The sequence below is a fragment of the Pelophylax lessonae genome, assembly GCF_965119305.1.
Source record: "Pelophylax lessonae genome assembly, chromosome: 4".
In the NCBI taxonomy this organism is placed as follows: domain Eukaryota; kingdom Metazoa; phylum Chordata; class Amphibia; order Anura; family Ranidae; genus Pelophylax; species Pelophylax lessonae.
The window spans coordinates 155,602,269-155,624,109 of record NC_138771.1 but is presented as its reverse complement, the minus strand read 5'-3'; the positions used below and the strand labels follow the sequence as shown (position 1 = coordinate 155,624,109).

The window sequence follows — 21,841 nt, the reverse complement described above, 5'->3', positions numbered from 1 at the left end:
TGACTCTCGCTGCATATGATATGACACATTAGGTAAATCAGTAGAAAAAAAAAAAAACGGACATTAAGAGAGACCTACCGGGGTAACTGCTGCACAGTGGAAGTATGCTGGCTCAGGCATCATAGCAGGAAGCTTTGTCCATTGAAATGTCAGCAAGTTTAGCTTCCATAGATCCCCCAAGATCACCTCTCCATTGTAACCACCACAAATAAACACTTCTAAAAAGTAAGAAGATAAATTTACCAAAATGTTAAATGGATTTCACAGTAAACCCCACCTGAAAAATATGGTAAAAAAAATATTTTTTTAATGAACCAAAAGGTCAGGTTGCGGCAGCCCAAATTGCATTATTTGTGTTTGTAGTGTAACTAGATCTAACACTATAGAGGAGGGCAGCAAGACAAACATCACATTCGCTTCGATTTCTACAGTTATTCACTGGAGCCAAGAGGACAGACATTCAAATTTTGATTGCATCATAGGATCTGTATACAGTGATATAAATGCAAACATTTTTAAACCTAGTTTATTCATTAGACCAAATTGCATTGCTGTATGTATCCCATTTGGGTGATAAGCCCACACTTCCAGTCTCACTAGTGAATTTCTAGGAGGGAAATTTCCCCAATAGGAATACAAAAAAAATCTTTACAGAAGTCCTAATCCTTCCCCATGAAAACAAATGAGAAAGCCAGGCACTAAGGAGCTGTGCAACTGGAAGAGTATAGAACTGCTGACAGGTCGCTGCTGACCCCAAATCAAAACCATTGAGTTCAGCATAGACAACAAAAAAGGAATAAAAAGCGCTGTTTCTGAGCAGAATATAAAACGCCATTTCATCATAGGTGAAAATAAAAACAGTTTATTAAACAAGCCACTGAAGGTACGGGTCACCTGTGTACACAAAACACTTGGTCGCCAAGAACAGTACTTGGTGGAGGCCGCTGCATGTGTGATGGAATATTCCCTGGACTCATGTAGTGACCAATCCGAATATGGGGAAGGAAAGGATGCCGCGTGTATGCGGGGAGAAGTCTTGCCTCTCACAAGCCGGTGGAGGACCCTGTGTTCAGGACATGCCCTATGGAAGTCAAGTGCAGCCACTCAGGGCACACCCGGAGGACAGACCGACAGTGTAGGCAGGGCTGCTGTGTAATCCACGAGTGAAGCAGCGCACATCGCCTGGAAATTACATCACGGGTCTGGTGGAACTAAACTCAAGTGGCAGTGGTGTGTGGGCAGCAGGGAGGTGTAGTACTGGGCCGACCTAGGTGTGGCTGGAATGGAAAAGACATCAGCTGTAGGACTACATGTTTCTGACCTGACAAAGGGGCGTGGCCCTGAAACATGTAGTGCGCGGCTTCACTCGTGGATTACACGGGAGCCCTGAAGATACTGGCGGTCTGTCCTCCAGGGGGCCCTGAGCAGCTGCACTTGACTTCCCAAGAGCTTGTCCCGAACACAGGGTCCCCCACTGGCTTGTGAGAGATAAGACTTCTCCCCACATACACATGGCATCGGCATCCTTTCCTTTCCGATATTCGGATTGGTCACCACATGAGTCCTTGGAATATTCCATCACAAATGCAGCGGTCTCCCCCAGGTACTGTTCTTGGCGGCACACAGGTGACCCCTACCTGCAGTGGCTTGTTAAATAAACTTTTTTTATTTTAACCTATGATGAACTGCCGTTTTATATTCTGCTCAGGCAGAGCGCTTTTATCCCTTTTTTTTTGTCTAATCCTTCCCCCACTGCATGCTAACCAAAAATGGTCTCATTAGTTCTACAAAGCAAACAATTGTTTAGCGGTAACATTAAAGAGACCATGTCCCAAACCTAAAATTGCAGGTAAAAGCACAGAAAAACAAGTATTAAAAAGGCTTACTTGCAGTAATTTTCTTTCAATTATCCTTTTTTTTCCCCCAAATGCAATGTGCCTTTGAATTTGCAAAAAAATTGACTTCAGAAGATTGTCTTAGCACAGCCTCCCCCTGCTTAGCGTGTCAGACCCCTCCTCCTCTTGAGTGTCGAATTACTGTCTGTGTTGACCCAGCTCCTCTGCCCTTCCTCGCAATGTTTTATGTAGCTGCCAAGGAAGCAGTGAAGAGGAATACTATATGTACTAGTGTCACTTTAGTGAGTTCGAAGTCTGCTGGGGCTACTGAATCACATCCAAGATCGCAACAGTTTCAGGGCTTATAGGGGTCTAAACAATGTAGGTTTTTACAGGTAAAACAGCATGCAAAAATGATGTTACTTGCAATTATATTATATGGTATTTATTTATTTTTTTAATTCATGGTCTGACAATAGGTTCTTTTTAATGCCGATTACTAGCAGGTTGGTCTGATTGCCTCCCCTTTATTACTGACGTGTGTAAAATCAAAAACTCACCATGTTTTATTTGGACACAACTATGACATCTTCTGGCAGCTGGAAAACCTGAAAAATACAGAAAACAGTATTTAGAACTCCTTTGCAACATTAAAGCTGATCTAGCATTAATAAATAAAATCATTCCCGTCATAAGCAGGCTGCTACTACTTCCAGGGCATTGTTAAAGTATTCAGACCCCCTTCACTTTTTTTCAATTTTGCCATGTTGCAGCCTGATACTACAGTTGTTTAAATTCATTTTTTTTTCTCATTAATTTACACACAGTACTCCATGACCGTGAAAACAGAATTTTAGGAAACATTTGCAAAATGCATGAAAAAGGACAAACTAAAATATCACATTGGCATAAATACTCAGACCCTTTGCAACAACACCTGAAATTTAGCTCAGGTGCCTCCCATTTCTCTTGATCATTAATAACGGAATTTTTGTAAAATCTTACCTGTAAAATTCCTTTCTCTGAGTCCTCCGACAGTCGCCGCCTCTTCATATTCGTCACATATGGGGTATTAGACTTTGCTCCGAAGGAGTAGCTAGGCAACAGAATATGTTAACATTAAAGCTTTTAACATATCCCACCCTCAATGGGTGGTCCCCTCAGTCAATACCCTCCTACTTCCTGCAACCATATCTCAGTTTTAGTGGAATAGCAGTAGAGTATACAACCAAACCCCAAAAGAGGGGCGGGGGCGGCGACTGTCGGAGGACTCAGAGAAAGGAATTTTACAGGTAAGATTTTACAAAAATTCCGTTTTCTCTTACGTCCTCCGACAGTCGCCGCCTCTTCATATTCGTCACATATGGGGACGTCCCAAAGCAGTGCAAACATGAGGGGTGGGAAACGCATCCGCGCCGAAAAGGCAACGCAGTCTCCGCATCAAAGAAAGGAACCTTACCAAAGGAAGGAAACCAGCTGGGCAACAGGAAAAAACAAGTGCTCAACAGGAGCAACAACCCAGGAAAAGACAAATAACCATGGGATAAAAAAAACTTATCCCAACAGCCAGAGGTCCCCAATAAGGGACCCTAGGGAATTGCCGCACTAAGAACCTTGCGGCCAAAGGAAGCATCCGCCGATGCCTGAACATCTACTTTGTAGAATTTTGTGAAAGTGTGTACGGTCGACCAAGTCGCCGCCTTACACACCTGGGCTACAGAAGCCCCATGACGACAGGCCCAAGACGTACTCAGAGATCTAGTAGAGTGCGCCTTCACAGGCACAGGGGGAACCTTCCCCTGCAAGGCATAGGCCTGTTCAATGGTCTGCCTGATCCATTTGGCGATGGTAGAGGCCGACGCCGCCATGCCCTTCCGAGGACCCTCTGGAAGAACAAACAAGGAATCCATCTTTCGAAAAGACTCAGTCGATTTAAGGTAAACCCTTATCGCCCGAACAACATCCAGAGAGTGTAATCTCACCTCCTTTGGATGTTTAGGCTTCGCGCACAGCGAAGGCAAGACAATATCCTCATTAAGATGGAATTCCGAAACTCTTTTCGGAAGAAAAGAAGTATTAGGTCGCAAGACCACCTTATCCAAATGAACAACCAGATACGGAGACTTGCAGGATAAAGCTGCCAGCTCCGACACTCTGCGAGCCGAAGTGATCGCCACCAAAAAGGCGACCTTTTTGGACAACATAGACAACGAGATCTCCCTGATCTGTTCAAAAGGAGCACGTTGCAACACAGACAGAACGAGATTCAAGTCCCAAGGGGGCAAAGGATCCCTCCTAGGAGGAACCAGATGCCGCACACCCTGAACAAAAGTGCCAACCAAGGAGTTGGAAGCCACGGGACGTTGAAACAGAACGGCCAGCGCAGACACCTGACCCTTAATCGTAGCCAGCGCCAAACGCTGATCGACACCCGTTTGAAGGAAGGACAGCACTCGGGAAACAGAGTACGTGCGGGGTGAAAACCCCCTGGACTCACACCAGGCAAAATAGGCCTTCCAAGTACGGTAATAAACCTTCCCCGAGGAAGACTTCCTCGCGTTGATCAAAGTATGAACGACCTCTGGGGAGAGACCCTTCTCCTTCAGGACCTCGGTCTCAACAGCCAGGCCGTCAAAGCCAGAGACTGTAAAGCAGGATGGTATATCGGTCCTTGAGACAGGAGATCGTCTCGAAGAGGCAGACGCCACGGGGCCGACCGCCAGATTCACGAGGTCTGCGTACCAGGACCGGCGAGGCCAGTCCGGTGCCACAAGAATCACCGTGCTGCGTTCCGAGTGTAACCTGCGAAGGAACCTGGACAGCAACTGAATCGGTGGAAACGCGTACATCAGCCTGTACTGATGCCACGGGGCCACTAACGCGTCCAACGCGTCTGCCCGAGGGTCGCGCGTCCTTGCCACGAACCTTCTCACCTTGTAGTTGAGACGAGACGCGAACAGGTCCACATCTGGAAGACCCCACTTCGCGCACAACATCTGGAAGACAGTCGGGTGGAGAGACCATTCCCCCTGATCCAGGGTCTGGCGACTCAGATAGTCCGCCTGCCAGTTCTCCACCCCTGGAATGTGAACCGCCGTTATCGCCGGGACATGAGTCTCGGCCCAAGACAGAATGTCGGCCACTTCTCGAGCCGCTCGGGCACTCCTGGTGCCCCCTTGGTGGTTGATGTAGGCCACCGCCGTGGCATTGTCCGTCTGCACCCGAACCGGGCAGCCCTGCAGCCGGTCCGTCCAGCGATGAAGACAGAGATTTATCGCACGCAATTCCAGAATGTTGATCGGAAGGGAAGACTCCCTCTCCGACCAAGTTCCCTGGGCGGACAGAACGCCCAGAACACCACCCCAGCCCGACAGGCTGGCATCCGTGGTGATCACCGTCCACGAGATAGGACGAAACGACTTGCCCCCGGACACCATCGGGGACTGGAGCCACCACAGAAGGTCTCTTCTGGTGCGATGACTCAACGAGAGTTGAAGATCCAGAGATTGAGATCGCCTGTCCCACATGGACAGGATCTCCGCTTGGAGACCCCGCGTGTGAAACTGGGCGAAGGGAATCGCCTCGAAGGCCAAGACCATCAATCCCAGACATCTCATGCATGTCCGCAGAGACGAGTGCGGAACGTCCCTGAGGGACCTGACTTCCTCCTGAAGAGTTCTGAGTTTGTCTTCCGGCAGGAAGACCTTCGCCTGCACCGAGTCCAGAATCATTCCCAGGTAGGGAAGACGAACCGACGGACTCAGTGTCGACTTTGGAAAATTTATCGTCCAACCAAACTCCTGCAGAGTTTGCATCGTGACAGACAGGTCCTTCTCCAGACCCTGGCTGGTCGCAGACCGAACCAGAATGTTGTCCAGATACCCCAGGACAGAAATGCCCTGGGCCCTCAATAATGCCAGAACCGGTGCAAGCACCTTGGTGAAGACCCGCGGAGCCGAGGCGAGACCAAAAGGCAACGCCACGAACTGGTAGTGATCCTCCGCAAAGGCAAATCGAAGGTACCTCTGGTGACCCTCGAAAATGGGGATGTGAAGATACGCATCCTTCAAATCGATGGAGCCCATGAATTCCCCCGGAACCAGGGCAGCCACCACCGACCGCAGGGATTCCATGCGGAACTTGCGAACCCGCACAGAGCGGTTCAGAGCCTTCAAGTCCAGAATTGGACGAACCTTGCCCTCCTTTCTGGGCACGGTGAACAGATTGGAATAAAACCCCCGAAATCTGTCCCGATGAGGCACCGGAACTACCACTCCCTGAGCCCTCAGGTCCCGCACCGCCAGGTGCAGGTCCCGTAAACGCTCTGGAGACAGTTGAAGATTTGAGGGAAAAAATCTGCTCTCCGGCCGAGAGAGAAACTCGATCTTGTAACCAGATCGAACGATCTCCTGAACCCATCTGTCCCGCACGCGGGCCAACCAGGGCTGAAGAAAAACGAGCAAGCGTCCCCCCACCCCAAAACTGGGTGAGGGCGCCCCTTCAGGCTGCACTGTTATGGGCTGCGGATCCGGATTGACCGGACTTCTGTTTTCCAGACCAGGGCTTCTTCTGAGAGCCTTGACCTTTGAACGGTTTGCCCTTGTAATGCGACCGAAAGGCACGAAAGGACCCCTGAGGGGGCCGAAAATTAGCATGCTTCTTCCCAGAAGCCCCCTTAGCCTTGGGGAAATGGGGCAAGAGAGTGCTCTTACCTCCGGTGATCCCCTTAATCAACACATCCAAGGACTCCCCAAAAAGGCGAGACCCATCATAAGGCAGATTGGCTAAGGTCTTACGTGAAGACTGGTCCACCGACCAACATTTCAACCAAACCAGGCGGCGAGACAACACCGCCACGCTGTGTACACGTGCAGCCAATGGGACTAAGTCCAAGTCCGCATCACACAGATACATGACACCCTGGTGGATTTGATCCACCATATCCAGGGTCGCCGGCGAGGCCGAATCGGCCACTAGGACACGCCGAAGCATCTGCGTCCACCTGGGCCACCATGAGAGAGGCAAACAGAGCCTTAAGCATAGAACCCGTAACAGAATAAGTATGACGGGCAAGAGACTCCAATCTCCTATCCGTGGCATCACGGAACACCGGGGAATCCTCTGCAGGAATCGCAGTGGATTTGTTTAAAACCGCAATTGCGTGATCCACTGGGGGTGGCACACACCACCTGTCATCAGTGGAAGGCGAGAAAGGATAACGCAGCTTGAACCTACTTGGTACAGCAAAAGGTTTGCGCAGATTGCGCCATTGTTCCTTAACAGCGCGCTGAAAATCATCATTGCAGGGAAAAACCTGCGGCGTCCTGCGTTTTCTCTGCGTCCCATAAGCCGCCAAGGCAGCGGGGGGACACACCTCATCCTGCAAACGCAGCGTTTGTTTTATGGAAGCAATCAATTCATCCATGATTGCAAGCTCTTCAGGCGAGCCAGGGGGAGAATTATCAACCCCTTCAACTTCAGCCTCCACCTCGGACCCCACTAGATCCAGGGAGGAGCGGGACCCCGATAAGGAGGCCCCCGCCATAACAACCCCATCACCTTCACCCTCAGAATCAGAGGAAAGAGCAACTCTGGGTCTTTTAGTAGATTGAGCAGCCACCAGCATCTGCACCTGAGCAGCAAGGCCAGCCACAATAGTGGCTAAATCCCCCCCTGGGAGGGAAACAGCGGTCCCCTGGCTTTCCACCAAGGCGGTAGGAAATTTGCCCTCCTGAGAATCCATTGCCCCAACAACAAATGCCGGATAATAAAGGGTTAACTGCCCCTTTAACACGCGCGGCGAGCGCAGCCCACCGCACTACAACACAAGCACAATGAGACCCCCACAGGGACAATAAAACTGACACAGGCAAAGGATAGGAAGGATAAAACCTGAGGAGACCCTCGCCGCTGCTGCTGCCTCGATCGGTGTTCCTGGAGAAGAGGAAGTGATGCTGCCAGGGCGCTCTATGAAAGCCTATGGGAGGCTACAAGAAAATGGCCGCCATGCATGTAGAACATGCGGCCGGAGCGAGTGTAGGCAAAATGGCGCCGTTTGGCGCCGAAACCGCCGCTCCACAGTACAGTAATGCACACGTCTCCATATAAAAAAACATGTCAGATCGCCGCAGCGATCGCTGTATAATGCCCAAACATGCCACAAAACATGCCCCACAGCACACAGCTTCTCACACTGACAAGGCTGACACACACAGTGTCACACAGCTCCCCCCCCCCCTTGCAGCCCACAGCATGCAGCCGAGAGATAGGGAGACAAACAGTGTGAATAGAGGCAGGTTACACAGTCCCAGACTGACACCCCCCCAGACAGACAGGTCCCCACATAAATACACTTACCTCACAGTGGCGTGGGGGACCCGCACAGGTGAACAAGCCGCTGCACATGAGGCAGGGAGAGTCGCATACAAGACGCACAGAATGAGGGTTAAGAAACCGCACAGCGTCCAGTGAGGTAGCCACCTCACCAATCATCCCTGCACCGAACAGGGATGGGTCGTTCACTGTGCCAGGAGCGTTACCTGGCTGAACGCTCGATGGCAGGCTGGGAAGCCACTGACCCACAACCTGCGACCAGGGGGATCAGCCTGAGACCCAGCCCGCATGATCCTCTTCATCCGAAGAACTAACTAACGCTGACCAAAAGAACAGCTGAGTAAAGGTAGAGAGAAAACTCAAACAAAAAAATCAAAAAAGAAGAAAGAGTCTGGGGCACAAAGCCCCAGCACAGAGAGAGCCAGCCACTCCTGACAAGCTAGACATTAAAACTGAGATATGGTTGCAGGAAGTAGGAGGGTATTGACTGAGGGGACCACCGCTTGAGGGTGGGATATGTTAAAAGCTTTAATGTTAACATATTCTGCTGCCTAGCTACTCCTTCGGAGCAAAGTCTAATACCCCATATGTGACGAATATGAAGAGGCGGCGACTGTCGGAGGACGTAAGAGAAAAGAGGTTTCTACACCTTGATTGGAGTCCACCTGTGAAAAATTCAATTGATTGGACAGGATTTGGAAGGGCGGACACCTCTCTATAAAAAGGCCTCACAGCTGACAATGCATACCATATCCAAGCAAAAGCCACGAGATCAAAAAGGAACTGCCTGCAGAGCTCAGAGACAGGATTATTGCAAAAAAAAAAATCCGGGGAAGGCTACGAAAAAAAAAAAATTATCCTAAACTGAAGGTTTCTAAGAGCACAGTGGCCTCCATTAATCTCAAATGGAAGAAGTTTGGCACAACCAGGACTGACCAATAAGGGGAGAAGGGCCTTTAGTAATAAGTGACCAAGAACTCGATGGTCACTCTGAGCTCTACAGATCCTGTGTGGAGATGGAACAAAGTTCCAGAAGGAAAACCATCACTGCAGCCTCTCAGTTCTCCACAGAAGCCTCTCAGTGCCAAACACATAAAAGCCCACTTGGAGTTTGCAAAAAGGCACCTGAAGGACTCCCAGTCTGGTCTGATGAAATCAAGATTGAACTGTTTGGCTGCAAACACGTTATGTCTGGAGGAAACAAGTCACCGCTCTTTACCTGCCCAATACCATCCAACAGTGAAGCATGGTGGCGCCATTATGGTGTGGAGGTGTTTTTCAGCAGCAGGGACTGGGAGATTGCTTAGGGTCAACGGAAAACTGCATGTAGCAACATACAGATATATCCTCAATGAAAACATGTTCCACAGCGCTCTGGAGCTCAGGTTTAAGGTTCACCTTCCAACATGACAATGATCCTAAGCACACAGACAAGACAATGAGTGGCTTAGGAACAACTTAATGTCCTAGAGTGGCTCAGCCAGAGGCCTGACTTGAACCCTATGGAATAAATGGCTGTTCATCATCCACCCTGACTGGGCTTGAGAGGATTTGCATGGAAGAATGGCAGAAAATCCCCCAAATCAGATGTGCAAAGCTTGTCGCATCCTACCCGAAAAGACTGGAAAGTCTGAATACTTTAGTACATGTAATATTTCAGTTTTTTCTTTTTAATAAAACTTTTTTTTTTCTTACCGTAAAATCCTTTTCTCTGAGGTTCACCCAACGACACAGCTTCAATTCTTCAGACCAGTGGGCTTTATGCTGTCTCTTCAGGAGTTGTACTAGGCGGAAACCTCTTTGGTTATGCCCATGGGGCAGTCCCAGAGGGTATACCATCACTTCCTGCGGTAGGACTCCAGTTGTAACAAGCAGTGTCAGAAGAACAATGAACTAAACTCCAAACAGAGGGGCAGGTGCTGTGTGTCAATAAACCTCTGAGAAAAGGATTTTACGGTAAGACAAAAATCCAGTTTTCCTTTTTGTTCACTGACAGACACAGCTTCAATTCTTCAGACCAGTGGGGATGTCCCAAAGCAGTGTCAACATGAGGGATGGGAAAAAACACCGCAAACGCAGAATTCCCAACAAGGCTAAACCTAGCCAACCAGGTAGCATGAGCTCACCACCAGGAAAACATTTTCACCCTCAAGAAGCAGAAGCCTCTGCAACCGCAGCCTGCAAAACTTTGCGGCCAAACACCGCATCCGAACATGCAAGTACATCCACCTTATAAAATGTTGTGAGTGTGTGTACAGACTACGTAGCCTCCTTGCACAACTAAACCACTGACACCTGATAACAAAAAGGCCCAGGAGGCACCAAGCGCCCTCGTAGAATGCGCTTTAACAGGGAAAGGAGGAACCTGACTCCTAATGGAGTGAGTAGGCCTGCACCACCATGTGCCTGATCCACTTGGAAATGGTTGCAGCAGATAGGGCCTGCCCCTTACGAGGTTCATCCGCAAGAACAAAGAATCAAGATTTTCTAAATCGGTTCAGTCATCGCCAGGTAAACCCGAATTGCCCTTACCACATCTAAAGAATGGAAGGCAATTTCCTTAGGATGTGTAGGCTTAGGACATAGGGAAAGTAGCACAATGTCTTCATTGAAATGAAACCCCAAGACAACCTTAGGAAGGAACGCCTGACAGGGTCGCAACAGCACTTTACCCCTATGAATCACCAAGTAAGGTGACCGACAGGACAACGCAGCCATTTCCAACACGGGGCGTGCAGAATAGCTACTAAAAAAGCCACCTTCTGCAACAGAGTGAGCAGTGGAATTTTATAAAATATTTTCAAAGGGAGGCCTTTGAAGCACCGACAGACCCAAATTGAGATCCCACGGAGGTTTCAGGGATCGCACCAGAATAGCCAGATAGCGAACTCCCTGCACAAAAGTGTGAACCAAGAACTTTGCCACCAACGGCCTTTGGGGAAAAAAAAAAAAATAGACAAGGCAGAAATCTGGCCCTTGATGGTGCCCAGAGCCTCAACTGAAGGACAGTCAGTTGAAGGGATTGTTGGGATACAATAGATAATAGTTTCTGTCCTTGCAGGCCTTGACAGGTATATACCGGAGGTTTGGTGACCTAGAAAATGCCAGAAGGGGTTAATTTCCATGGCTTTTTGAACGTACTCGGGAAGTGGATGTACTGAAGATTAGCTCCCTATATGCTGTCCTGCCACGAGAGAGATTTCACACGCCTGCTTGACCGCTCATTAATTTGAGGGTCCACTCAGTCTGGTAAGAGTGCACATACATCAAGCACAGTGGTGGATCATTATCCTGTGTTGGGAGCGGCTTCCTTTCTTCACTTCCTCTGTTCACATCAAGTTATTGATAGACTGTTTTACCACGTCAGTGGCTGTCTTCTTTTGCGTTTCCATCAAATGGACTCTTTCATGAGAGTTGCACTATATGCTCATTTACTGTGATGATTTATTAATGTGTTTATTGGTTTACCTATTTAGCACATTTTTACCATCCTTTAGGCGCTGCACTTTTTTTATATTATTGTTTATTTGTGGATCTATCATAACTTAATTGTGCTGGCTGCCCTGTTTGAATTAATTTTAATTGAATCTTTCCAGTTGGGAGGTGCTGGTCTCAGGCCGGTCACCTATTCATTTATTTATTTATTTTTTTAACTAGCGCGGCTCTTTACCCTCCCTCAAAAGTGATATGGCCTAGAAAAACGCTTAGGTATTCAAACCATGCGTTTCGGGGAACCTTACGTACTAGTGACAATCTTGTCAAAATAGGCAGGAAAGGGAAAACACTTTGGTCTCCTTGGACTATTTGAGGGTGCCAAACTGCACCGGCGTCACTGACTCAGCTGAGTACTCCAACTTTAAGGTTTCCCGCACTGACACAGACACGCTAAGGCGTTTGATACAGTTCCCCACAAGCGCTTAATTTATAAAATAAGGTCTGCAGGTATCGACAGCAGGGTTTGCTCTTGGATACGGAATTGGCTAAAAGGCCGTGTCCAAAGGGTAGTAATAAACAGCGCATACTCAGACTGGTCTGAGGTAGTAAGCGGGGTGCCCCAGGGCTCAGTCCTGGGACCAACCTTGTTCAATTTATTCATAAACAGCATTGAGGAAGGGATCAGTAGTTCGTTATCAGTTTTTGCAGATGACACAAAATTGGCCAGGGCAATAACTGCACAGCATGAAGCAGATATCCTACAGAATGACCTGGACAAAATTACGGAGTGGGCAACGACATGGCAAATGAGGTTTAATGTGGAGAAGTGTAAGGTTTTGCACTTGGGGACCAAAAACATAAAAACACAATACACGTTAGGAGGGGAACCCTTGGGGGAATCAAAAATGGAGAAAGATCTGGGAGTCTTAGTTGATGATAGATTAGGCAACAGCATGCAATGCCAAGCGGCAGCTTCCAAAGCCAACAGAATATTAGCATGCATAAAGAAAGGGATGTATTCCAGAGATAAGACTATAATCCTTCCACTTTATAAAACTCTGGTCCGACCGCATCTGGAGTATTCTGTCCAGTTCTGGTCGCCAGTCCTCAGGAGGGATGTGTTGGAGCTGGAGAAAGTCCAGAGAAGGGCAACTAAACTGATTAGGGGGTTGGAGGACCTTACCTATGAAGAGCGGCTGCAATCGCTCGATTTATTTTCCCTGGAGAAAAGACGTCTGAGAGGGGACATGATAGCAATTTATAAATATCTTAATGGGGATCTCAGCTTAGAAGAAAAGCTGTTCATTCGAAGGAATTGCATGAGGACTCGAGGACATACAATGCGATTAGAGGAGAAGCTTTTTAACCTCAGGCAACGTGGGGGGTTCTTTACTGTTAGGGCTACAAGATTGTGGAATTGTCTACCACAAGAGGTGGTTTCTGCGGGTAGTATGGTGACTTTCAAAAGACTCTTAGACTTACATCTCAAGGATCAGGAGATTGAGGGCTATGTTAGATGATTAGTCACACACACCTACACAGGTTGAACTGGATGGACTATTGTCTTCATTCAACCTCACCTACTATGTAACTATGTAACTATGTAACAATTAGGGCTTCCACCAGCGCTTTTTCATGTACGGCTGCGGAGGACGAGGACTCATCTTCACTATTAGAGCACTCAGTGCGCATGCATGCAGACCCAGTGGGCTGACTCTAGTCTGCGGAGGCCAAATCCACCTCAGAATCTGAGGAAGCAGAGGATACAGGTGAAGGCGGGGGGCGCTTCTTGCCAAGTCTTCTTTGCAGGGCCATATCTACTTTGGCTACCAGCGACTGCAGGGCTGCCATCATGGCCCACCAGGGCAGCCTGAGACCCAGAGGGTCCTGCAGCTTCCAGGAGTGGATCGAGTGGTGAAAACGCACTCCATAGGCTTCATGACCACTAAGGGTTAAACTGAATCACTGGACCCCCAGGGAAAATTTTACAGACCCCCCCCCCCCCGCAGCACCCAGGTACAGACACCACCTACAGGGGCCAGCAGCGGCATCACCCATCGCTCCGCCGGCCAAGCACCATGCAGCCCCCCTACCCAAATTCCACCATGCTCCCAAAAGGGGCCGGGGGGGGGGGGGGGAAAGGGGACAGATGAGGGCATCTGCTCAGGGGGGAACCCCGCAAAGGAGAAGGGGGAAAACAGAAGGGGGGAGGAAGGACGCAGGAAGGGCATGTCATCCCTGGGTGGGGGAGGGCCTGCGACCACCCCAGCAATTCTGCAGGAAAGGAGGGGGGGGGGTCACTACTCACCATACCACGGTCTCCAGGATGGCGCTACACCCAGCAGTCCACCGCACCATCTTGGAATCAGGGTGCAGCAGTCTGGGGTACGCTGCGACTCTGGTTGTGACTGCTGTCGTGACCAGGGCTATGCGACTTAATGAGGTGTTTCACTCGCCAGTCAGCTCCTGTCCAGTGGGGCTATGTCCCGGCCAACCTAGCGCGGAGCTAATAGTTGCCTCATGCTTGCAGGCCAGACTGGGAAGACCATAAGGATCTAGGGTTTCCAGTGCGTTACCCAGTCTGGCTGTTGATTGTAGTTCACACAGGAACAAAATAAAAAAAAAATAAAAAAAGTAAAAAAATCCATTGGAGTCCTACAGCAGGAAGTGATGGTATACCCTTCTAGGACTGCCCCAGGGTGGTAACCAAAAATGTTTCCGCCTAGTCCTTCTCCTGAAGAGAGACTGCATCAAGCCCACTGGTCTGAAGAATTGAAGCTGTGGGTCAGTGAACGAAAGAGAAAAATTAATTTAAACTGTAGTATCAAGCTGCAACAATAAAATTGAAAAGAAGTAAAGAGGGTCTGGATACTTTAGGATTGTACTGTACACATCTCTTTTTTGTTACCACAAAATTCACTGAAGGTCACAGCTCATCTTTATTCTTGACTATAGGGTTATAGCACCACCTTCCGGAGTTGGGACAATAGGGGGGGGGGGGGGAAGAAAAAAAAAAAAAAAAAAAAAAAAAAAGGTAAGAAGGACGAACACAGCACCGCTTAAGGCCAACACGAACGGCCAGGCCAGTCCTGGTAGTCACAAGCCCACCCCTCCATCTGGGCCATCCACGATCACAAAAAGAGAATCTGACCTCCAGGGAGGTGGCCATAGCAGGCAGATACACACGAACAGCTCAAAGCACATTCAAAGAATGCAACGCAACCTCCTTAGGATGTGAAAGGCGCAGACAGAAAAATGGCCCCATTCAGATTGGACACCACCTTCGGAAAGGAAGAGGGATTTGGACAGAGAACCACCTTATCCCTGTGTAAAACCAAATAGGGAGACTTATAGGACATGGCCGCCAGCTCAGACACGTAAAGTGTGGTAGTGACGGCAACTAAAAAGGTGACCTTCTGGGAGAGAGTGTGTGTTACCAAGGAAAGATCTATAATATTCTCAAAAGGGGAGCTTCTGAAGAACCAACAGAACAAGAATCAGGTTCCACTCTGGCAATGGAGGAGCTTGGGACTTCCCTTCTGTTTTATATATAATAGTAGATAATTTGACATTCTGTGCAGATGTCCATTAACAAGCTGGACATCTGCAAAAAAGCCCACGGGACAAGAAATGGGGGCTTTCCAGGTAGGACAGTAACTCTTCCGAGTGGTGTATTTACATGCCTTCAGCATGGTGGAAATGACAGAACTTGACAACCCTCTGTCTCTCAGAACCTGGCTTTCAAGAGCCAGGTCATCAAAGACAGCGACCGTAAAGCAGGGTGGGAGATCGGCCCTTGGGACAAATCTTCCCACAGAGGAAGCCATCAAAGCGTCCATCACATCAACCAAGGTATCCTTCATCCTCGCCACAAATCTTGTCACCTTCCTATTGGGGTTTTAACACCATTAAATGCACGTCTGTGGTTCCCCCATCTTAGACAATGCTGGTGAAAAATGTTCAGGGGCAGTGACCACTCTCCACGATCCTGAGTTTGATGGCTGAGGTAGTACGCCTGTCAGTTTTCCATGCCCGGAATGTAAACGATGGACAGAGCCAGGATGTGAAATTACGCCCACTGAAGAATACAAGAGGCCTCCAGTGCTGCTGTGCTCCTTGTTCCACATTGGATCCTGACCAGACACAGACACATGGGAAGAAGTTCCATGCAATAGGCTGGAAAAAGTCTTATTGCCCATAGCTCCAGAACAGCGATAGGCAGCCTCTGCCATCCAATGACCCTGAGCTGACCTCTGACCCAGAAACCCCCTCCCAGCCAGACAGGCTGGTGTACGTCCTGAACACTGTTAAACGACTTTAACAGTCAGAGATGGAAATCAAAGCCACCAGAGGAGAGAGGCCCTAACCTTCATCCCACGCAGATCTGTTTGTCTGCAGGACATACGAGACTTGTCCCATTTGCACAGGATTTCTCTCTGCAAAACCCTTGTATGGAGCGGTGCATAGGGTACCACTTAAAAAAAGGTGTCTACCACGAGGCCCAGGACCTGTATGCATAACTGCAGAGAAGACCACCGGCGGGACAGCAGAAGGCAAACCACAATCGGTATTTTTCCAATTTTGTCTGGCTGCAGATGCACCATGGCTTGCGGCGACTCCAGAATCAGACCCAGGTATTCCAGGTGCAGAAATCAGCCAAACTGCTGCAGAGTATGCAAGGTGATCACTACATTGTTCATCAGTGCTAAACGAGACTTCACTCACAGAAGAAGTTTGTCCAGATAGCCTATCCCAGCAATTCCCCACTGTCTCAGTAATGCTAGGACCGGAGCCAGAACCTTGGTTCTGGTTGTCTCCCATGGTGCCTAGCACTGATGGGAACTTGTAAGTTTGCCGTCTTGATGTCTATAGAGGCCAGGAAACCCCTTTGATGAAGTGAAGCCACTAGAGAACAGATAGATTCCATCTTGAACTTCTGCACAAAGCAATTTAAGGCCTTGAGGCCCAGAATCAGTCAGACCCCTTCTTTCTTTGGAACCAAAAACAGGTCAAAGTAAACCTCCCTCCCCCCACCCATCCTTTCTGGGTCCAGAATCGGGGCAATGACACCCTGGAAGCAGATCCTACATGGCACTGTGAAGAGCCTGTAGGCGAGAAGGGGGAGATGAAGGAGGGAGAGGTAAAAGGGGTAATGAACAGAAATGTTTTGGGTCTACAAAAGGACACTTTGGATGTTCCCAATCTTTGTAAATAAATTTAGAAAATAGGTGGGGTAAGGAAAAACCGGTGTGTTCATTACCCCTTTTACCTTTCCCTTCTTCATCTCCCCCTTTTCGCCTACAGGCTCTTCACGGTGCCATTTAGGATCTGCTTTCAGGGTGTGACTGCCCTGGTTCTGGACCCAGAGAGGGTGGGGGGTTAACTTTGACCGGTTTCTGGTTCAGCTTGTTTATACCAAAGGGGACACCCACCTCAGCAACCCCCTGAAGTATTCTCGATTTGAAGGATGCTCTGCATAGAGGTAATGAGTGCAGCCAGTGCCCTTCCTTGGTGGCGGAGGAATCATCCTCAATGTTTTACTCGCCTTGTGCCCAAACACCATTTCCAAGATCCGAATGTCTCGAGGCGCACCATCCCCCCCGACCGATATATCGACTATCGTTCAGCCCTATTGTTCGGCACAAAATTATTCGGCCTTTTGACTTATTCGGCCGAACACCGAAAGTGCTATTTTTTCTATTTTCGGCCAAATAATGTTCGGCCGCCGAATATTCGGTGCATCCCTACCCGCAAGCCCGCCACCATGGCCCAAGTGGGTTGGGGGGCCAACTACTTACTAGCCCAGAAGGGGTCCAGAAGGGGTAGTAGGTAACACTTCTGAGACAACACGCCTTCTACCAAGGTCATATGGGTCCCAGTGGGACGTTACCCTGACTGGCATCACACGTAGCTAGGGGTCTGCATATGCTCGATGGCCAGTCTGTCGTCTACTGGATCTAGATTATCTAGCCTGCTTCTCAGCCTGGTTGCCGATTTAAGAACTTCACAGAAAAAAAAAAGGGGGGGGGAGCTATGACCAATCTTCTCAGGCACACATTCAAGTGTGTTCATAGTGCATGCACGTGTATTCAAACAGTAATTGGGCCACACGTGAGGTATTACTGCAAATATTGGATTGAGAGCAATAATTCTAGGGCTAATATTCACGGTTTACTCTCAATTCATAACCTTTTAAAGCATCTTCTGAGGGCAATATTGGGTACTACAGTTTACCATTTCACGGGCGCACACAATTTTAAAGCTTAACAGCTTTGGTATTTACTCAACACAACACCATCTTCTATATAAACCAAAAACTTTCTTGTATTCTTGTGTCTGTGTGTACTAAAATCCATTTTAGTGTATTTTTGTCCTGAAAAAATGGATTTTTGTAAAATCTTACCGTAAAATCCTTTTCTCTTAAGCTCATTGACAGACGTAGTCCTCGTTGATTAACAACAACTCGGGTTATACTGCCCTCTACAGGAGTAGGACTAGACAGGAAAGAAAACGTTCTGGCCACACCCTAGGGGCAGTCCCAGAGGGTATATCCTCTCACTTCCTGCTACAGCAAATCAGTTATGTCACAAAGCAGTGTTTAGAGAATTTAACCCAACCCAACTCCAAAACAGAGAGGCGGGTACTACGTCTGTCAATGAGCTTAAGAGAAAAGGATTTTACGGTAAGATTTTACAAAAATCCATTTTTCTCTGTCGCTCATTGACAGACGTAGTCCTTGTTGATTAATAACAACTCGGGACGTCCCAAAGCAGTACCACAAATGAGGGGTGGGATAACAGAAATCAAAATCCAGAAGGCCCAACCGGAGCCAACCAGAAGCATCAAGAACTCATCGAGCAAAAAGATGAGACCTAAGTGAAACAACCAACAAACCCTTGAGGTAGACCAACAGTCTCCTCAGATTGCGGCCTGCAGAACCTTGTGGCCAAAAGAAGCATCTGACGATGCCATCACATCAACTTTATAAAATGTTGTAAAGGTATGAACCGACGATCAAGTCATCGCCTTGAAAACCTGGATCGCTGACGCCTGATGGCGGAAGACCCAGGAGACACTAGGTGCCCGAGTAGAGTGCGCCTCAACAGGGAACGGAGGATTCCGACCCTTAATAGAATAAGCCTGTACCACCGTCTGACTGGTCCATCTAGATATGGTCGCGGCAGACACAGGCAACCCCCTTCAAGGGCTATCCGTGATCACAAGAAGTAAGTCCGTCTTACGAAAACAAGTTCGTAGTAGTCAAGTGTATCCTTCTAAACCCCATCCAAGGAGTGTAATGCAAACTCCCAAGGATGGCTAGTCTTAGGACACGGGGAAGGTAACACAATATTTTTATTCACTTTAACTGCACACCAATGCTGAGATCCAAAACGTCTTTATCAATGTAAAATCAGTAGGAGCACAACATGTACAAGCAGGGTATGAGCAGCTGATGCATTTCACACATAAACTGCACTTTATCAAAGCCCGATTGTCATCTCTGAACTGATCATTTATATCCGGCCAAACCACCCCACACGATGGTGTTTAGCCTATCAACCAATTCAATGCCATGTTTTCATCACTGCTCAAAGCCAACTGTAAAACATAAGTCTACTAGATGTCAAAAAAAAAAAAAAAAGGGGGGGGGGGTTATAAAAATGTGAGTTAGTGCAGCCAGACCACCATAAAGATACATGATTTTTTTTTTTTTTTTTTTGAGAGTTTTAAAGCTGCATACTTTAAAGCGCCTTGATGGGATGTGGCAACAAAAACCTCTGTTTTGGAGCAGAGTTGTTGAAAAGTTTAGACAGGGTTTTGTGCTGACTAGCTGGAAAACGTTTGTATTGAGTAGTAATTTAAGTGAACACTACAGAGTTTGTAACCAAACACACAAAAGAAACTAACCATTAGAGACATTGAAAGAAATGCAAATGCTACTGAATACTGTTCTGTGAGGAGGTATGGTCTGGTTTAGAACACCAAGCTTGTATTTGTTTCTTCTACGGTTTGCTTACATAACTGCACACATGTGTAGAAGAGTAAAGCAAAAAAATAAAATAAACCTACCTAGATTTTCATGTGGTTTGGTAGGAATTTCCTCCCAGGTATTTGTTTCAAAGTTATAGGCGTGGATCTTTTTTGAAATGAGCAGTTATAAAACCAAAGAAAAAGGGGAAGAAAAAAAAAGCAAAGGCTAGGTCAGTATGGTACCAAAATTGGATAAAACAAAAACATACTAGAAGTGAAGCTAAAACCATGAAAAAAAAAAAATGCTAGGTGGTAAAGTTTTCTTCCCAGAAGCTTTTCTCTCCTAGCAGATCTATATATAGTAACATAGTAGTTAAGGTTGAATAAAGACAACAGTCCATCCAGTTCAACCTGTGTAGGGGTGTGTGTGTCAGTGACGATATTCAATTCCCATATCCCTGAATATTGTGTTCTTTGAGATGCACGTCCAATAGTCTTTTAAAAGTATTGATACTCCCCACTGATACCGCCAACTGTGGAAGAGAGTTCCACATCCTTTCTGCCCTGACAGTGAAAAACCCCCTACGTAGCTTGAGGTTAAACCGCTTCTCCTCTAATCTCATTGTGTGGCCACATGTCCTCTTACACTCTCTTAGACTAAATACTTTATTTCCTATGCTGGGATCGCCATTGAGGTATTTGTAAATCGCTATCATGTCCCCTCTCAGGCGTCTTTTCTCCAGGGAGAATAAGTTAATGGTGTCTGTCTAATCGCTCCTCGCAAATTAAGGTCTTCCAATCCCCTAATTAGTTTAGTTGCCCATCTTTGAACTCTCTCCAGTTCCAGTACATCCCTTCTGAGGACTGGTGACCAGAACTGGACAGAATACTCCAGATGTGGCCGGACCAAAGAGTTTTATAAAGTGGCAGGATTATAGTTTTATCTCTGGAAAAGGCCCAACTATCACATTTCTTCCATGTTGACAAACTTGATCGCCATAGGTATCCATCGCTGGTATGTCACCCTTCGGGTGCCCGATTCCCGCACCCGGTTTGTGACATCTTGCGTGGAGTGGTGGCTCCCCTGGGTCTTCTGATCGTAGGGGTTTCTCAGCTCACTATAGGAGAATATGGGACCTGGCGGTCTCTAGAACTAACAGTCCAGAGATGCATGCTCTGACTCCCCTTTGGTATAACAGGCACCTATCAGAACTTCTTCAACTTCCTGACCCAGGCTTATGGGTGGCTAGTGGAGAATATATTTTCTATCTCATATGTTGCACAATGGTGCCATCAAAACTTTAACCCAACTAAGGGAGGAGTTCCACCTACCCAACCATATGCTTTTCCGTTACCTTCAGGTCAGGTATGCTCTTCGCACACAATTTAACAATCATTATCCCACACTGACGTCCATCGACATTTGAGGTTGTCAGGGGGCAGGACCCGCATAAACATATCTCTATACTATATGATATGCCAACTAATACGGCTACCTCCAGTTTATCCTACGGTGTTAGGGCCTCCTGGGTGCGTGATGCTGTGGAACTGGATCATGATGAATGGAGTGATGCTCTGGAGACATGCACACTGGTCTCACCGAAACTCTCGGATAGGCTCACTCAGGTGTACATTACTCATAGAGCTTACCTTTCCCTTGATAGAATGGCCAGATTTGACCCGTCTCGGAATCCCACTTGCCCCAAATGCTTGCTAACCATTGGCAACTCGGTCACCTTATCTGGCATTGCCCTTGTATCCGGGGTTTTTGGGCTCAGGTGGTGCAGTTCCTCCATAACCAAATGGGAACTCCAATATCGTTGGATCCCAAGACAAGCCTCTTAGGGATATTCCCAGATGGGGACATGGATGAATACACAGCTAGCTTCCTACACAAATCTTTGTTCAGTGCCAGGAAATGAATAGCCCGCACATGGATCCAGTCATCTCCTCCCACACTTGCCACTTGGATAGGAGATATTAATAACACTCTGCCTTTCAAAAAGGTAAATTTACATCAATAGGAGGTTGCCCGCAAAGATACCAGAAAATTTGGGACGGGTGGCTTCAGGCCTCATCTACGTGCACGTCCTAGTTACTCTGAAGTAATGACAGTCTTAACTGCCTTGACAATATATACTTCTATGTATGTTGCATAAGCTGCTGACATCTCATGTACCTACTGTAATAACTGTTTTTTCTTGTGTATCTGCAACAACGCTTTTTGATATTGTTTGTATACACTGCTTAGGTTTTTGTTTTGCACA

General features: G+C 47.7%; 1 protein-coding gene across 2 annotated transcripts in view; it reads right to left on the bottom strand.

The window, feature by feature from the left end:
- The window catches only part of KLHDC10 (kelch domain containing 10), a 98,441-nt gene that overhangs the window by 740 nt on the left and 75,860 nt on the right, over positions 1–21,841 (bottom strand). For both annotated transcript variants that reach the window (XM_082256425.1, XM_082256424.1), the window contains 3 exons: positions 19,674–19,740; positions 2,396–2,443; positions 79–218 (listed from right to left, as the gene is read on the bottom strand). In XM_082256425.1, the coding sequence (XP_082112551.1) occupies positions 79–218; positions 2,396–2,443; positions 19,674–19,740 (255 nt within the window). The remainder of the gene's footprint in view (positions 1–78; positions 219–2,395; positions 2,444–19,673; positions 19,741–21,841) is intronic.